General features: G+C 41.5%; 1 protein-coding gene across 1 annotated transcript; it reads left to right on the forward strand.

The window, feature by feature from the left end:
* The first annotated feature begins 80 nt into the window (after positions 1-80).
* LOC128609157 (NXPE family member 3-like) lies at positions 81-16,791 on the forward strand. Its single transcript, XM_053627583.1, has 6 exons — positions 81-1,396; positions 12,933-13,036; positions 13,192-13,961; positions 14,113-14,183; positions 15,732-15,923; positions 16,106-16,791. The coding sequence occupies exons 2-6, from the start codon at positions 12,944-12,946 to the stop codon at positions 16,651-16,653; spliced, it is 1,674 nt and encodes a 557-aa protein (XP_053483558.1). The 5' UTR covers positions 81-1,396; positions 12,933-12,943; the 3' UTR covers positions 16,654-16,791.
* The last annotated feature ends 1,944 nt before the right edge of the window (positions 16,792-18,735 follow it).

Genomic DNA, 18,735 nt, shown 5'->3' on the forward strand with positions numbered 1-18,735 from the left:
GTTTGCACTGCACTCTTTGTCTTACATTTGTCTTTCTTTGCAATTGTCTTTGTTGCCGTGTTGAAGTCTCTGGTTTATTTTGCCATAGTGTTTTGCCTCAAACTCATAGTGTATTTTTGTGTTTTGTTTTGTTCTTTGTTAAACTTTAGTAATTCTGCACTTGCATCCGTCTCCACCTTCAATTTGGAGCATTTTACAGTTTTTTGAAAGGAAGGGAGTGGGACTCCTGTCTTCCTGAATGGCAGGGAGATTTGTAAGATGATGCAACTCCAATGCAGAAATTCTTACATATGTCAAATGTTTTAATGATTTTACTAAATGTCACCTGAAATTCATGTGTAATTGTTTATTTTGTGAGCATTTTAGCAGAATTTTAGAAAAAAAAAAAAGTATAAACAACACATCTCTGTGCTATTTTTGTGTTATTTTTTTTTAACACATCTTTGTGTGGAAATACTTTAACACCCAGCATGCATAGACGCAAATTTACAAGGGTAAATAAAGAACCGCTTGTTTGAACAAGTACAGCATCTTCTTTACTCTTTACTTTAAAAACTGTCCATAAAAGGTAATATTTTATGTATTTGAGGTCTGAGGTGTGGGAACAGTGAAGAGAGAGAGGGCAGACAGTTTACAGTTTAGCTTAGCATTTCTGTCTAATCGGCCAATATTGTGTTAAACAGCCTGTGCGTAGCACTTAATTTTTTATAACATGAGATTTTGGTCGAATGTTTTCAATCTTGATTTTGGTAAAATGTTGCAATAATATGTTAAAGCAATGTTTTTTTGTTTTGTTTTGTTTTGTTTTTTTTTCGTTTTGTGAAAAGTGACTGAAAGGAAATTCTCTTGTATCATGTACTCTCTTATATTATGAACTGTATTAAGACACCTTGGATACGGAGAATACTGGGTTATAGCTTCTGTTTGTATGTCTCTGTGCTATCAAATACCTATGATGAATGTATATATTTAATTACCTCTTTGAATAAGCTGATCAACTGCCATCCTTGAATATATCTGAAACATGTAGACTTATTTTGTAGTATGACCCTGTGCGCTGTGTGTTTTGTGTATCTGTCTGGCCCCTGACCTAGTAGAAACCGTCTACGCACTGCTCTTATCAATGTGTATAAATACTTCTGCTCAGCATGAATAAAGTGGGATGTCTGTGTGAGCACGCATGAAGTCAGTGTGTGCTCATTTTAGACTCCCCAGGCCTGAACGCTCCATGGTAAACCAAACTTTCTAGCTCATAGCAGCACAGAATTAAGAGTAAAGTTAACAGAAGTAATTGTAGAACAGGCTAAAAAGGCTGATGGAGGTCTGGAAGACATAAGATGAGATTTGGAGATTTCTAACAATTTGGTGTCAAGAAGTGCGATTATTCCGGGCCTGGGTAAGTGTTTTTCTTTCTTCCCTGGTGCGGTGTAATTCCGAACTCATAATTATAAATAAGTGGAAACCTAACAGTGACTGTTTTGGACATTTAAATAAAAAACTATTAAAAAACAAGAACAACAACAAAACACGTCTCGTGCGTGACAATGACAACAGCACAAGTTCTCTGTGGACTGTTCACTGCATCTGTTTTATCTCGTTGTTGTGATCTTTGTTTTCACGTTCCAATGTTTGACACTCTGGGACTTGACATCCCGACCTGCAAAAACTAATTTTACGGAGGTGGCTTCACAGGCTACTGTGCCACACACACACACACACCAAACTAGTTATGGGCGCTTTCAAAACACTGCTTCATGAAGCTTTGTAACCTTTATGAATCTTTTGTTTCGAACCAGTGGTTCAGAGTGCATATCAAACTGGCCAAGTCACGTGATTTCAGCAAACGAGGTTTCATTACGTCATACTGTTTCAAAACGTTTTGAAAGTTTGATGTTTCGGCGCTAGTTGGTTTTGCTCTCCAGGTGAACCAATGAGCCAGTGTTTAATAAATAATTTGAACTGTTCTCCGGTCAATTTTATTATGTAGGTTTATAAAACTGAAACGATTCAGTAGTGTTTGTAGTGATCCATGGTCAGTGCTCGTCTCAGGATGCCTTGTTAATCATCTGACGTGAAATCCCAACTTTCCGGATAAAAATAAAGAAGACATGGCCAGATGTTGTGGATTATTACGTAGGCGAGAGAGAATTTGGACACCTTCATTTTTCATGACCAAAATAACCTATAGTTATTCACAATGAGGAGCCTACAGTTCACAAAACCAAGCTCATGTAGTTGTCAGATGTATTGTTAAAAACTCAATATATAAAAATAATAATAATAAAAAAACAACCACAAAATTTTTAAATGGCTCTTACAGCAATGTGGACAGGGACACTTCACCTAGGATTCACACCCAAGACAACAGCATAGCAGTCAGGAGCACCACCACATACTTCATTATTTCATATAAACAACATGTAGGTTAAAATTATCATCGCTTGTCTGAATCGTTGTCAAGGTTGTTTCAGATCAACACCTGCAAGTGTCCAATAGGTGTCACTGTGGAGACGTGTTAGTTCAGTGTTAGTTGCGGCTGTAGCAAAAGTCACTCACGAATGCATGCAGAGGATGCTTTTTCCAGTAATTGGTCCCGTACGATCGTGGATGTAACAGTATACACTGACCTCCCGTAGAGCAGCAACCAAATCCTTCACTGATTCATCTGACCTTTGGGTGTGTTTTCTGAATTTGTGCCGTTCAAAGACAACATTTGTAGCGGGCTGAAAATGTTCCTCTAATGCTTTGAAGGCATTAGCAACAGTCTGACCTTTATCAGGCAGCATGTAGAAGACTTTTAACCCTTCAGCTCCCAGGCACTGTAGCAGAATGGCACATTTCCTCTCTTCCGTCCACTTATCTCCAGTGGCGTCATTTAAAGAATCATGTTTAAAAATCATGATATGACCCCTTTAATATATTGCTAGGTCAGATGATATTTATTTCCGTCTGTCACCAAGTGAGGTCAGAAGACTTGCCTACCAGTTTGCTGTGGCACACCAGCTGAAGTTTGCTCCAATGTGGGTAGAAAAAGAAAGTAATGCTGTCATTCCCACCACACTGCTTCCATCGCCACTAAAGAGGTACATCAACACAATGTGTGATGCCTGGATGAGGAACAATCCTGGGGAAACAATGTCAATTTATGACATTCCCAGAATTGTGGCAATTGCCTATCCTCTGGTTGCAACTTTAATATTCAGGCTGGCTTTAGGGTGGGATGTACAGGGATGTATTTTGGAAGCCATACTAGGTCCCAGTACCAATCTAGCCATGCCAGGCCCTGGCACCAATCCAGCCATGCCAGGCCCCAGCACCTACGTAGCCATGCCAGGCCTGAGAGCCAACCCATTCATGCCAGGCCCCAGCATCAGCCCAGACATGCCAGGCCACAGCACTAATCCACCCATGCCAGGCCTGACCACCAACCAAGCCATGCCAGGCCCAGCACCAGGCCAGCCCTTCCTGCCACAAGCTCAGACCCATAACTACCCAATTCCTATGCTAGCATCAGCTCACCCTTTTCCAGTAGTGTCAGTGCTGACACAAGTCTACAAACTAAAGAGGACATCTGGCTCTATCCAGAAGCTGGTCCCTGAAAAAGAATACTTGGAGAGGAAGAAAATGGCGCAAAACAGCATTCTAACTCACACACCACTGAATCATCCATTCACAAACAGCCACCCAAAGGAGACTTGGATGCAGTGTGTGAGGTGTAACAAATGGCCCCATGATGCTTGCACCTCAGGCCAGGCAATCCATGTGTGCCAGAGATGTAACTCGGAAGATGAGTATGATTAGTCAGATAAAGATGTTGCTTTTTTTTGTTATTTACAGATTTTTACAGCTTTTTTTTTGTTATTGTTATTTTGAGTTCTGTAATGATATTGAATTTGGTTTTGAATTTGGAAAAATTACCAATATTCACAATTAAATATAGCTGCAAGCAGCAATGGCGGATTCCTCCTCAATATTGTGAACCATTTCAAAATTGACATGGTACAGAAATGTATCCCACAGACGCAACATTTCAGAACATTCAGTTCATTTTTGTAGTTTTCCACGAATGATCATTATAGAGAAAAATCAGGAGTCAGTGAGAATTTTAGAGAATTACTTAATGCTGATACAACATTACTTTAATTTGAATGTATTGAATTTATTGTTCCCCATGAGAAATAAGGCATGTTGACAAATTTTCAGACATTTTGGACTTATGGGGCGGAGGGAAAATCATGTAGAATTTGGGTGTGGCCTGTAGCACGTCCTATGGGTTCACGTGGGCCATTTGTGGTGTGGCAGATACACATGGCCTGTACTATCAATGTGCCAAATTAAAAAAACTTTTTACCATTCAGATCTTCAGTTATTGGGCACTTTAGGGAGGTAAGGAGAATAATAATAATAATAATAATAATAATAATAACAATAAGTAGAAGAACTGCGATGGATTGGCACCCTGTCCAGGGTGTACCCTGCCTTGTGCCCGATGCTCCCTGGGATAGGCTCCAGGTTCCCCGTGACCCTGAAAAGGAGTAAGCGGTAGACGATGGATGGATGGCTGGATAAGTAGAAGAAGAAGAATACTAACAATGACAATAGGTTTCCTCCTTATGGAGGAATCCTAATAATAAGAAGAATACTACCAATAACATAGGTTTCCGCCTGAATCCCAATGAGTTTCTTTCATGTGGTCTGGCGTTTATACCATTGTGATGTGTTGTGCCCAGACAATATAAGAAAGAGTGAAGAGTGTGACAACATACCCCGCTCTCCTCTACTTTGTTAATTCGTTACTGTTGAGCTGTTACAATGGAAACAATCCTTTATAAGAATGATCGTGTTACTGAAACATCCCGATTCCGGTGATGATGTAGTGCTCTCCTGCAGGTTTGTGAATTTGACTGTCAGAATCAGTGAATGTGTGAATTTAACACGACCTAAATAAGACGCTTAAAACAGTACGTGATCTTTTCCAGACGTCTTCTAGACATCTTTGTGTGCTCACTGGGATTTATTTATTTATTTATTTGTGAATTGCAAAAATAATTGTGTCTCATTTCATTTATTAACCATTTTCCAAAATCTTGTTTATAGTTGAAACAAAACGCACGATTCTTTTAAACAGCACTTTTAAACGTTTTACCTCCTAAAGGTTTATGTTTAGAATGTATGTAAAAACATTTTTTACATTTCTTTGGCCATATCGATGGTTTGTCTGTTTCAGGGGTTTTATTTCAGTAAATGTTTATTCAAAGTCACGCCGTTCTCCCAAACACGTAATCAACAGTTGTTTTCATTTATTTCACAAGCAAACATTCTGCTCATATATATTCACATTCAACCATCATGCTTTTCTAACAATGTGTTTACACAAACGAAATAACCCCACACAGTAACAAAAACACATGCCCATATTAAACATTGATATTCTTTTCAGACATATTTCACCTAAACCATCCTTAAGCTTCAAAATAAAACGATACCACAAAAGTAATTTCAGAAAGAAACATTCTCTTATACCACAAAAAGGTATACATATATAAATTGTGTTTGATTAATTCAGGGAGAAACACGTTTCACAACAGTGTCATTAACATAAACACATTTGTTGGGGGAGGTCCCCCACAATACACAAAACACACACCCCCAGGAAATGAAGGACACAACCCAGACATACAGGTGCCAAAATGACCCACTGATACAGTGGATAGGGTTACCCCCACCACCCCCACCACCCCTGGTCATAAATTAGGTGTACCTACAGAACTGTCGGTCAGGAAAAACACAAACCATAAATTAGCCCTACTACTTCTACCTCTACGATTGACAGCTTGACAGAACATACTGTCTACGATGAAAACACTTGTATGGGCGTGTTTAAAGAGAGAGAGAGAGAGAGAGAGAGAGAGAGAGAGAGAGAGAGGGAGGGGGGGGGCGTGTCTGAAAACACTTATGTGTGGGCGGGGTTTAGCGAGAGAGTGAGGTAGGTTCGGTTTAACTTTCATTAACGCTTCACACAGCGAATGGGATGCACCTCTGGAAAAGAAAACTTATCTCCTAGTTTAAAACATTACGGAGATTCTTTTAGCCAGCACTTTAACATTTTTACCTCGTAAGGATCTTTGTTTAGAAGTCATGTAATACGCGCTATTCTTTTTAAACAACTCTTTTAAACATTTTTACCTCCTAAAGGTTTTATGTGGGTTTTTTTTTTTTTTTTTGGAAGACATGTAATACGGATTTCTTTTTAAACAACTCTTTTAATCTTTTTAGTTCCTAAAGGTTTATGTTTTAGGAGTTATGTACTTCACGCGATTCTTTTAAACAGATTCTTTTTTTAAAAAAACGCTTTACCTCCTAAACTTTTTTATTCAAAGGCAGACCAGCCTCCCTAAACGTAATCAACATTTGTTTTCATTTATTTCACAAAACAAATATTCTACTCATATATGTACACATTTCAATCATAATGCTTTTCTAACAATGTGTCTACACAAACGAAATAACCCCACACAGTAACACAAACACATGCCCATATTAAAACTTTACTTCTTTTCAGACGTATTTCACCCAAACCAAAAAAATCAAACTCATTAACATAAACACCTTTTGTTGGGAGGAGGATTATTCCCCCCACACACCTCTCTCCACCACTACCAGACACAAATTAGCCAGATTGACCCACTGATACAGTGGATAGGGTTACCCCCCAGACCTGTCATAAATTAAAGTGTACCTACAGACCTGTCAGTCAGGGAAAGAGAGGGGCCATAAATGATCAAACACACTACTTTGATTGACAGTTTGACAGAAAGTGTATGATATAACTACTTTTGTATATGCTGTTTACATCACATGACATATAGATTAGTTTGAAACTGAAACACTAACATCCTCTGCTGCTGAGCAGGAAAACAAGGTGTGTAGTTCCAGTTTACATTAATATGATATGCGCAGAGCATAGGCAAAGGAAAGATCATGTACTTTGCATGGCACTGTACCAGCTAAACACATAGCTTAGTTGTGCCTCCTCTTGGCTAGTGACGTCAAACTAGCCTAGTTAAAGTTTTATATTTACAAATATTTTATATCTACATATAGTGACTGTCACGAACCTCGAATCGGCACGGAAGCAGAAGCGGGCGGCAGGTGTAGAGCGTGGTATCGGGAAGTTCAAGAAACGTAGTCGTAAGACAGGCAATGGTCAAGCGATCGGACGAACAACACAAACGGGGTCAGGCAGAGAGCGTAGTCGAAACCAGAAACAAGGGTCGAAGATAACGAGAAGACTAACTAACTAGATCGGCTTGGTAACACAGAGAAACGAGTTGACTGAACGTATACTTCGCATTGACTCTAGGTGAATGATATCCCTAAGTACTAGCGGTGAGAGTGTGTGTGTGACAGAACCCCCCCCCAAAGGGCTCACTCCGGGAGCTGAGTTCTTTCTTGGCCTCCCCCGGGGTCGTGGACCTGGGAGATCAGGATAAGTTGCGTGAAAGTCTTTAGTAAGCTGTGGATCCAGTATGTCCTGCTTGGGAACCCAGCATTGTTCCTCAGGTCCATAACCCTCCCACTCAACCAAATACTCCAGCTTGCCTCTCCTGTGTCTAGATTTGATGATTTTCTTGACACGGTAAGCCGGTTGTCCATCAATTTCCAGAGGGGTCGGAGGAGTTTCAGATAGTACTTCTATAGCTAATGGACCGTTGACAACAGGTTTGAGACGTGATACGTGGAATGAGGGGGAGATGTGGCTGTGTCGTGGCAGTTCCAGATGGTAAGTGACTTCATTGATTCGCTTGAGGATCTTGAATGGTCCCGTGTATCTTGGTGTTAGTTTTTTACAGCTATGAGGTTGTCTTAAGTCCTTGGTGGACAACCACACCCTATCGCCTGGTTGGTAATTAGGGTGTTCGTTCCGGTGGCGATCTGCTTTGCGCTTGTATGTGTCTGTGGTCTCTTTCAGGTGTCGGTGGGTGTCAGCCCAGACACGCTCACTACGTTCAAACCATTGGTCAACGGCAGGAGCTGCGGTGGGAGCGTTCCATGGGAACAGTGGAGGTTGGTAACCTAGTACGCACTGGAAAGGAGTGAGATTGGTAGCCGAATGACGTAGTGAATTTTGGGCGTACTCGGCCCATGGCAGAAACTTGCTCCAATCCTCGGGGTTATTGGCACAGAAAGTATGGAGGAATCGCCCTAATTCCTGATTGATTCGTTCAACTTGTCCGTTGGCTTGTGGGTGATATCCGGAGGTGAGATTCACTGTTACTCCCATCTTAGTCATGAAGCTGGACCACACTCTGGAAGTAAACTGCGGACCCCTATCACAGATAATCTCCTCCGGAATGCCGAAATATCTAAAAACATACTGGAATAGAAGTTCGGCTGTCACGAAGGCGGTGGGGAGAGCGGGTAATGGAATAAAATGTACGGACTTGGAAAACCGGTCCACTGTGACTAGAACTGTGGTATTTCCTTGGGATCTTGGTAAATCCGTTACGAAGTCAACTGATATGTATGACCATGGGCGTTCGGGTATGGGAGGGTCCGAGGTACCTTATTCTGTGCGCAAGATGAACAGGATGCCACCACCTTGTGTATATCTCCCTCCATATTGGACCACCAGTACTTCTCTTTTAGGAGATGGTGTGTGCACTGTGCCCCTGGATGCCCTGTACCGAGTACCGTGTGCGCCCAGATGAGTTCTTGACGGTACTCTTCGGGTACAAAAAGTTTGTTCGGGGGACATTTTACGGGTACTTGCGACTGGGGAATCTCCTCTAGTTCCTGGTCCAGATCCCACTCTAGCGCATTGATGATACATGAAGGATGGATGATATACTCCTCGTGCTCGTTGACACATTCTGTGTGGTTGAGACGAGACAGGGCATCAGCTTTTATGTTCTTGGACCCTGGTCTGTATGATAACATGAAGTGAAACCTGGTGAATAACAGGGCCCATCGGGCATGGCGGGGTGTGAGTCTCTTTGCAGTGCGAAGATACTCCAGGTTCTTATGGTCTGTGAAGATGACAAAGGGATGTGTAGCCCCCTCTAACCAGTGTCTCCACTCCTCCAGCGCTAACTTAACTGCCAAGAGTTCACGATTTCCCACATCGTAGTTTCTCTCAGAGGGGGAGAGCTTTCGCGAGAAGAATGCCACCGGATGGAGCTTTGGCCTCTCTCCGAACCACTGGGATAAAATGGCTCCTACCCCGGTCTCTGACGCGTCCACCTCCACTATAAACAGTCTAGATGGGTCCGGATGTTTGATGATGGGTGCAGTAGTGAAGGCTTTCTTGAGCTTGTCGAAGGCGGTTTGGGCGGTTGGATTCCATGACAGACGTTTGGGTTTCCCCTTTAGCAGGGACGTTAGGGGGTTGGCGATGGCACTGAAATTCCTAATAAACCTTCTGTAGAAGTTTGCAAACCCCAGAAACCTCTGTAGTTCCTTGATCGTCGTGGGTGTGGGCCAGTTTACTACTGCCTGGACCTTTTCTTGGTCCATGGAGATCCCTTCGGGGCTGATGATGTATCCCAGAAACGCAATGGTGGTTCTATGAAATTCGCATTTCTCAGCTTTAACATATAACTGATGATGGAGCAGTCGTTGTAGAACTTGGCAGACGTGGTGAACATGTTCCTCCCGGGAGTTAGAATATATTAGAATGTCATCTATGTAGGTGATCACATGGCGTCCCAGCATGTCACGTAACACGTCGTTAATTAGACATTGGAAGACCGAGGGAGCGTTAGAAAGCCCATACGGCATGACCTGATACTCATTGTGACCTGAAGTTGTGCTGAACCCAGTCTTCCATTCATCTCCTTCTCGAATCCGGACCAAGTTGTATGCACTGCATAAGTCCAGTTTCGTGAAGATGGTGGCAGTGCGTAGTTGTTCCAGAGCGGCTGGTACTAGAGGTAGTGGGTAACGGTACTTGACGCAACACCGGTTTAGTCCTCGGTAATCGATGCATGGTCGTAAACCTCCTCCCTTCTTCTCTACGAAGAAAAACCCTGCTGATGCTGGAGAAGTAGATGGTCATATATAACCTTGGTGCAATGCTTCCTGAATGTACTCCTCCATGGCTTTTTGTTCAGTTACTGTTAACGGATAGACTCTCCCTCGCGGTGGTGTAGTGCCTGGAAGCAAATCGATTGCGCAGTCGTAATCTCGATGAGGAGGTAGTCCACTAGCCTTCTTTTTACTGAATACTTCAATGAGGTCGTGGTAAACACTGGGGATCAGAACGTTGTCCGCCTTGTCAGGGCTCTCAATGGATGTGGACGCTAAGGTGATCACAGGGACTTGGAGACAGTGATTGATGCAGTGAGCTGACCAGCGAGCGATCTCCCTTTGATTCCATGAAATTTGTGGGTTGTGATGTTCGAGCCAAGGAAGACCGAGAACCACTGGATGCCAGGCCGTCACAATGACGTGGAACGTAATTTTTTTCTGATGAAGAGCGCTGGTGCAGAGGTTAATAGGTTCGGGGGTGCTGAGAGGACAAACGGGGATGTTGTATTGGTGTATGGTCTCTTGGTCGATGAAATTCCCCGCCGCTCCAGAGTCGATCAGCGCCTCTAAAATACAGGAAACGCCTGAGTATTCTAATATAACTGGTAATACAAATGCAGACTGAACTGAGTACTGGGCAGTGGGTTCTAAACTCACCCCTGACTGAGGTTGTTTGGGAGTTTTGGTTTCCTCTCGCGTAGAGCACTGTTTGAGAGGGCATTGTTGCACGAAGTGGCTCTTCTCGCCACAGTAGAAACAAAAATGTTCACGGCGCCGTCGTTCTCTCTCCTGCATGCTCACCCGAGTCTGTCCCAGCTGCATGGGTTCACCACAGCTCTCAGACGCTGGTACTTCCGCCTCGCTGCGTATTTAGCGGCAGCTCCGTAGTAGACGATCCAGGCGTATAGCTACGTTAATGAGTGAGTCGAGAGTCAGCTGATCATCACGACACGCCAGCTCCGTTACGATGTCGGCATTTAATCCCTGGCAAAACATAGTCTTTAGAGCGGGTTGATTCCATCCACTCCTAGCGGCCACAGTACGGAATTCAAGAGCATAACAACGTGATCCCTGCGTCAAGGATAATAATTCCTCCCCACTCTCCCGGTTGTCTGGAGAATGATCGAATACAGTGCGGAAACGTGATGTCAGCTGATCATATGTGCTGATGACGTTCCCTTCCTGTTCCCATTCCGCTGTGGCCCAGAGGAGAGCTTTCCCGGTTAAGAGTTCCATGAAGTGGATTATTTTCAGATTCTCCGTCATGTCTGGGTACGTTGAAAAAAACAGGAAGCACTGGAGTAAAAAACCTCGGCAGCGTGCCGGATCTCTGTCGTACTTCTCCGGTGCTGGAGTGGGAGGTAAGCGTGTGGTCGGTGCCGTAGAAAACTGCGCGGTTTGGTTTAGCCGAGCTACCTGCTCAGTCAGGCTTGCGAGATGGTGATCATGGTCACTAATCATCCGGCCATGTCCCTCGATGGCTTGCGGCCAACGGGAATCTCCCGCTGCTTCCATTGGAAGGCGAAGTATTCTGTCACGAACCTCGAATCGGCACGGAAGCAGAAGCGGGCGGCAGGTGTAGAGCGTGGTATCGGGAAGTTCAAGAAACGTAGTCGTAAGACAGGCAATGGTCAAGCGATCGGACGAACAACACAAACGGGGTCAGGCAGAGAGCGTAGTCGAAACCAGAAACAAGGGTCGAGGATAACGATAAGACTAACTAACTAGATTGGCTTGGTAACGCAGAGAAACGAGTTGACTGAACATATACTTCGCATTGACTCTAGGTGAATGATATCCCTAAGTACTAGCGGTGAGAGTGTGATTGGTGCCAGGTGTGTCTGATCAGAACTCCGGGGATGGTGAGCACATGCGTGCATGAGAAGTGAGTGTTGCATCTTGGGAAATTGAGTTCTGATCTGACTGAGCTGTGACAGTGACAACACCTGAGGCAGGTTTTATGATAAACATTTTCTGATCAAGTCATACATTGACAGCTAAGTTACCTCAGCATCCATTAAACAAAACTTAGGCCACTAGCTGAGCTGGAAAAAATGCATGGAGAAGAAATTGGGGTCAGCCCTGGATGATTAACAGCATCAGTTAATCAGCAATGAGCATGCGCTTTAATGAATTACCAGAGAACACACGCTAAAATTACTGAAAGAACTATGAGTTTCAATTTGTAGTGTATTTTTGTAGGTTTGATAGTAACTTGAAAGTAAAGTATTGACTAATCTGATTACTTTTTATATGCAGTAATCAATAATGTAATCAGGTTACAATTTTAAAGTAGTAATTAGAAATCTGTAGTGGATTACCTTTTTTGAGTCACTTACCCAACACTAGCCACGTTTCCATCCAAGGTTTTTTTTTGTTGTTGCAGTAAACGGTTTAGCGCATTAAAATGCTTACTAATACCCTACAGCTGATGGAAATGTAAATTATCAATAAAATTTCACAAGTGTCGACAATCTTTTTTCGTTTAACTTTAGTGCGTAAATTTTATGTCGATAATTTAAATGTTGGGGAAAAGATAGTTTGGAAATAGTTTTTGTGGCTGATCGATATTAGTTTTTATGGCCGATCGATATTAGTGTGCTTCAAGGCACCATCTACAGGCGCGTGAAAATAACTGCTGGACCTTTTAACGTGGAACAAAAAATCCAAATAAGACGAATAAGCGAATTTCAGCCTCGTGAAATAATTATTAAGAGATGAAACTTTTCCTCAAGAGGACGATGGTAACTGTACTCCATGTAATTAAAAGTGATGCCTAGAAATAATGTGTTTTTGTGGCTACAAAAAAAAAGTGCCATGACATGCCAATCATGTCAGGTTGTGAAAATTGTCCACTGTTAGTTTAACTGATTGTAAACTGGCATTCTGTACTCTGATCATAGAGATCTCATCCATGAAGGGACACAGGACAAAATTTGTGGTCATCTTTATTATGTTGGCACTATCAGGGTTTATATTGCTTATCTTCAACATCATATCTCTGGAGGTGAGTATAGCTCTTTAAGACCCATGTCCAGACAGGCAGCACATTGTTGTTGCAATTGTACTGCAGCTGGACTATTTCCTCCAATTAGAGTATCTCTCTGAATGCTGTTTTGATTGTATGTGCAATTCAAATGTCTCTCTTTTCATGGTTTGTAGAATTTGAGAGGGCAGGTCATTTTCACCATCAGCCAAATCCAGAAGAGCATCCATTCAGTCTTTCAGCCCACTGAAATCTTGTTGCCACTGGAGGTAAACCACACATACTGTGCACACCTTGGCCAGGAGCCCACAGCAGAAGAGGCCATAGAAGAGAGATCTCTGCTCAATTCCATTGCATGGCCTGGTCCCTTGGTGCAAGGTCTCCCTGTGGAGTTCAGCAGCGACCCTACCAAGAGTTACTTTGTGATTCAGGGCCCAGCAGAGCAACGTGTAGGTGGTCAGCTTGTGGTTGAAGTCCATGTGCAGAACTTCCTAGGTCTGCCTAAGAAGCATGGTGGAGATTTCCTGATAGCCCGGCTGCATTCACCCCAGCTTGACGCTGGGGTTGCAGGGAAGGTGCATGACCACAAAGATGGGAACTATACAGTGCTGTTCCCACTGCTGTGGGCTGGTGTAGTGCAAGTGGAAATCACAATGGTGCACCCCAGTGAGGCAGTCGTGGTGCTCAAGAGATTTCAGAAAGAACAACCTGACCGAGTGTTTTTTAAAAGCCAGTTCCGCTCTGGTGCCCTCTCAGACTCCACTGAGTGCAATGTGTGCCTGCCGTTCAACCAAAAGCCATTCTGCAACTACACTGACCCTTTAACTGGAGAGCCCTGGTACTGCTACAAACCCCAAATTCTAGGCTGTGAAACACGAATACAACATTATATAGGGGGATATAGGACCAACGGCATTACGAAATATGATGAAATGCTCTTCCAGAGGTAAGTTAGCAGTGGGGCGTACTTGAAGAAATCTTTATAGATATTTTTTTTTCATTATCCAAAAAATAATAAAAAAACAATTATAATCAGTTATAGTTAAAATGCAGCACTACACAGAATAAAAGTATCAAACTGTAGGTTTTTTCTTTAGGGGTGTAAATCTCAAAGTTCGTATACCTGCATCAGTGACGGACAAAGTGACTGTATTACCTGAAGAACCAGGTAAATTTATTGTTAAATCATTCATTCCTATCTTGTATTACGCATTGTGTGAATTTTAAATGGAAAAATGTTTAAGAAATTTAAACCTAATTGCAGCTACATAGCAATTATGCTACATATGGCAGCTGAAAATATTGAAGTAGTCCTGAAATATACTGGTGTACATTACAGTAATCTCTGAAACTTCATTTATGTTTTATTGTTGATTAATTTTTCTTTTCATCACCAAAAAATCAGTCCATCAGTATACAATTGTAGCAATGTGGCTTATTTCGTAGTAACTACGCCACCCTGAGAAAACGGGGAAAATACCCCAAACAAAGACACACAAATACGTTCCACTTAGAACAGGCAAGAGGCATGGGTTTCTATACAAAAATACATTTTATTTTGAAGTTAAAAAGACTGGCCAAGAATTATTATTAAAAAAAAATCAGCAACCAACACAGTCAGCATTGGTCAAAAAGAAAACAGTCACAAGAAGAAATTAACAATCATAGGAGAACTGAGGCTTCCTGTATGAAGGGCAGGCTAGTACAACAGCACCAGCTATACAAAAGGGAAAAGAACCCCACCAATCAGAATCATACCCACAAAATTCATTGCAAATAAACACAGTCATTGTCGTTGCAAACACATTGTCGTTGCAACCAACGACCCTTGGTTAAGTAAAGCCTAAGCTGCAGCCAAGAACTCCCCCCAGCCTCAGGAAGCACTCAGCTCCTACAAGGAGAAAACAAAAATCAATTACAATATGCTCAAAGCAGGCAAACAAAAGTATATAAAAAAACAAAAACTAGACAAAACAAAAGAAACAAACTTACTGTCACAAAAACACAGATAACCCCACACTCAAACTGATTACAGGTAGCAAGTTTACCGAAGCTGACCAAAACCACTACTACCGCATAGCAGTATCAGCATAATTGATAAAGACTGTTACAACACAGTTGAATTAAAGAAAACTGATCTTAGTGGCAGTAACCAACACAAAGCAAAATAAAACCAATCAAAAGCAGCAACATGGCTCGGCGAGTGAGGGGGAGGTGCTATACCGAAACGACCACATCTCACTCAGCCTGCCTTAACGCATGCAAAATCGAGGACCCTAAGAACAACAAACAGGTGTTACAACCTTAATTTGGAACGTATGCAAGATCATTTAGCTCGAGTAATAGAACTAAACGATTTACCTACCGTGATCCGATAACATAGTACTCACGATGACACATACGAAAATCATACGATAGCTTCTTTAGTAGTTGTGACAGCAACAGCTGGTGCTCTGACTGGGGCTACTTTAAACTACCATGCTACAAAGATGGAAGCCTTGATGGCACACCGCACTGAGAGTGAGCAGCACACCGCACATGTACACAGTCTCGGTAGCCCAACATCACATTAAACAAGTAAATTGCATGGTAAGTGGACAATGCTAGCATCAAACAACCAAGCGACAAAGTTAAAAACACATACCTCTGTAGTCCATAGTACCACTACACATTGTTATGATGTACTAATTATTTTGTTGTTGTTTTTCTCTCGAAGGACAAATTAAATTAAATTACACTGCTGCTGGATATTACTATCATGATACCTGGAGGCCTTTGAATGGTGCAGTAATGCGCGAGTTTCCTGATTCAGCAGCCATAACACAGTGTCTTAGAGGGAAGACTCTATACATGTTTGGAGATTCCACTGTGCGGCAGTGGTTTGAGTACCTCACTGCATTTGTTCCTGGTAAGAGCAGGATAATTAATTATAGTATAGGTTATTAATCTATTATTAATCCCTGTCTTTCTGTTTTACCACATTTTTTCTATTTCGTTTGAGCTAATTTGCTCATGCATTAAAGTTTCATCCACTTTTTTCATCTGTGTTTCATCATGTTTCACCCAACACCATGATTCACTCAACTTCAGAGTTCAACATTCACAGCCCTAAAAGAGTGGGGCCATTCATGGCTGTGGACAGCAGAAACAACATACTGATGCACTTCCGTCTTCATGGACCACCCATCCGCTGCAACCCTGTTTTCACTTCAAAGCTGTGGTACGTAGCGAATGAGCTGGACAGGATCCAGGGTGGGCCAGATACAGTGGTTTTCGTGAGTGTGTGGGCTCACTTTAACACCTTACCTATTGAGATGTATATACGCCGCCTCAGGCACATCCGGAAAGCATTGGTTCGTCTGCTGAACCGTGAGCCTGACACTTTGGTGGTGATTCGTACTCCCAACCTGCACAGTATAATCCCAAATAAAAGTCTGTACGGCAGTGAATGGTACTATCTACAGATTGATGCTGTGCTGCGTGCCATGTTCCGAGGACTCAATGTGCAGCTGCTGGATGCCTGGGAGATGACGCTGGCCCACCACCTCCCACATGACATGCACCCACCTCCCACCATCATCAAAAATGCTATGAACTTGATCCTCTCCCACATCTGTGCAGATGGGAAAAATAGTTAATAAAAAGGCTAACATTTTCCAATTGTAATGATAAAGTAGGTGGAGGTCTAGGGATAAATCAGTTGACACTCTTGAGAAAGAAAAAAATCTTGCTTTAGAGATGCTTCACACATCAGTGATTAAATTTGATTGAATCTACTTTTGAAGGTAATTCAGAGAATAAGCACACTTAAGGAAGTTTAAAATAAGGTGGGGCAAGTATCTTAATCAAATCTGTACAGTATGGTCCAAAAATGTTTACTTTACTTCATTATAAAAATAAATGAAAAGGAAGCTTACATTGGAAATATAGGACTGTGTTAAAAGTTGAGATACAAGTGCCTATAACACTATACAATACTGTTTAACAATTCACAGGTAACTATGCGGGAACTAAGCAGGTCACAAATAGTTCTTCATTAACAATTATCTACTAGTTAATTACTAGGAAATACTAGTAAATTACTCAGTAAGTATGTTAGTATGAGTTCAACCACTAAAGAACAGCACAGCATCATTTCAGTCATTAGTAGTGAGTTTCATTTTATTGTTCTCATATCCATATAAAATACATGTAAATAACATTCTTAAGTGATTCTTAACTCTGAGCAGTTATAATGGTGCAAAGCAAGGCTGAATGTAAAAAAAAAAGTTTAAAAAAAAAATAATTTAAAAGTAAAATGTTTATTACTAAAACAATAAAACAAAATAATAATAATAATAAAAACTATTAAACTTTACTAAAATGTATTCAACTTTATAATATGCTGTCACATTTATTAATTTGGCATACACTAGTAATATCATACACTTTCTGTCAAACTGTCAAAATGATTGATTGATGACTCTATGATTTATGACCCTCTGTGTTCCCCTGACTGACAGTTCTGTAGGCGCACCTAATTTATGACCCATGGTAAGCCTATCGATCTCATCGTATGTGGGTGTATGTAGGGTGTGTGTGCTACTGGTCGTTGTGTGTATGTGTGAGATAATTGTGTTTCATGGTTTTGTTCACCAGAAATATGCGTAGGACATATTTGTTAAAGATTTTAGTGTGACCCTACTTTTTACAGTTTTAATCCACACATAATGTGTGGTATAAGTGAATATTTGGTTCTGAAATTACTTTTGTGGTAAATATTGTAAGCATAAGCATGGTTTAGGTGAATATGGATGATGTAAGAAAGTGTATCAAATGGTTAGCTATGATACGTGAATGTATTAAAGCGGTCGATCCGTTTTGTGTAACAAGGGTGTAAGAAAATACATTTTGATTGCGTGTGGTAGATGTGTTCAATTTCTTAAATTTGTGAGAAACTCAAGCTGACGCATTGGTGAGAAAATCAAGCCGACGCACTTGTGAGAAAATCAAGCCGACGCATTTGCGAGAAAATCAAGCCGACGCATTTGTGAGAAAATCAAGCCGACGCATTTGTGAGAAAATCAAGCCGACGCATTTGTGAGAAAATCAAGCCGACACATTTGTGAGAAAATCAAGCCGACGCATTTGTGAGCAAATCAAATTGATGCATTTGTGAGAAAATCAAGCCGACGCATTTGTGAAAATCAAGCCGACACATTAGCGAGAAAATCAAGCCGACGCATTTGTGAGAAAATCACTTTCTGTTTGTTTCAGAGTCCAGTTTTCCTTGCAAAGCAGATTGTGTTTGTTTGCAAAATGGTATATTTATTTGTTTAGCTTTGGCACAAATTTGGCAGAATTGAGAGACTGTCAGCCAAGAAGACACGAGTGTTTCGATGTATTGCCCTGTAAACTCTGTCTGATTGGTCTTGTCTCCGTTCACTGAAGATATAAAATTACAACACCACCGTCTTCTTTTACTGACATTCAGTTACGTAGTGATAAACCGCTCCAAGTGGAGAATTGTTCACGGCTAGAGAAAAAAATCTTCGGGGCAAAACGTGATTTATTTTAAAAACGCATTTTACTTAATATTGTTTTCTTAACAATACATTTGTAACAAAAGTAACGTAATTTTACTGACATCAGTAACTGTAATCAAATTACATACATTTAAAATGTAATGCGTTAAATTACTGCATTACCAGAAAAAGTCATTAGATTACATTAACATGTTA

Source organism: Ictalurus furcatus, chromosome 6, assembly GCF_023375685.1.
Source record: "Ictalurus furcatus strain D&B chromosome 6, Billie_1.0, whole genome shotgun sequence".
In the NCBI taxonomy this organism is placed as follows: domain Eukaryota; kingdom Metazoa; phylum Chordata; class Actinopteri; order Siluriformes; family Ictaluridae; genus Ictalurus; species Ictalurus furcatus.

Excerpts from the sequence above, each read along its gene's own strand:
- LOC128609157 (XM_053627583.1), top strand. The coding sequence starts at position 12,944 with ATGAAGGGACACAGGACAAAATTTGTGGTCATCTTTATTATGTTGGCA. Across the intron at positions 13,037-13,191 it reads TCAACATCATATCTCTGGAG|AATTTGAGAGGGCAGGTCAT; the intron begins GTGAGTATAGCT and ends CATGGTTTGTAG. Across the intron at positions 14,184-15,731 it reads TGTATTACCTGAAGAACCAG|GACAAATTAAATTAAATTAC; the intron begins GTAAATTTATTG and ends TTTCTCTCGAAG.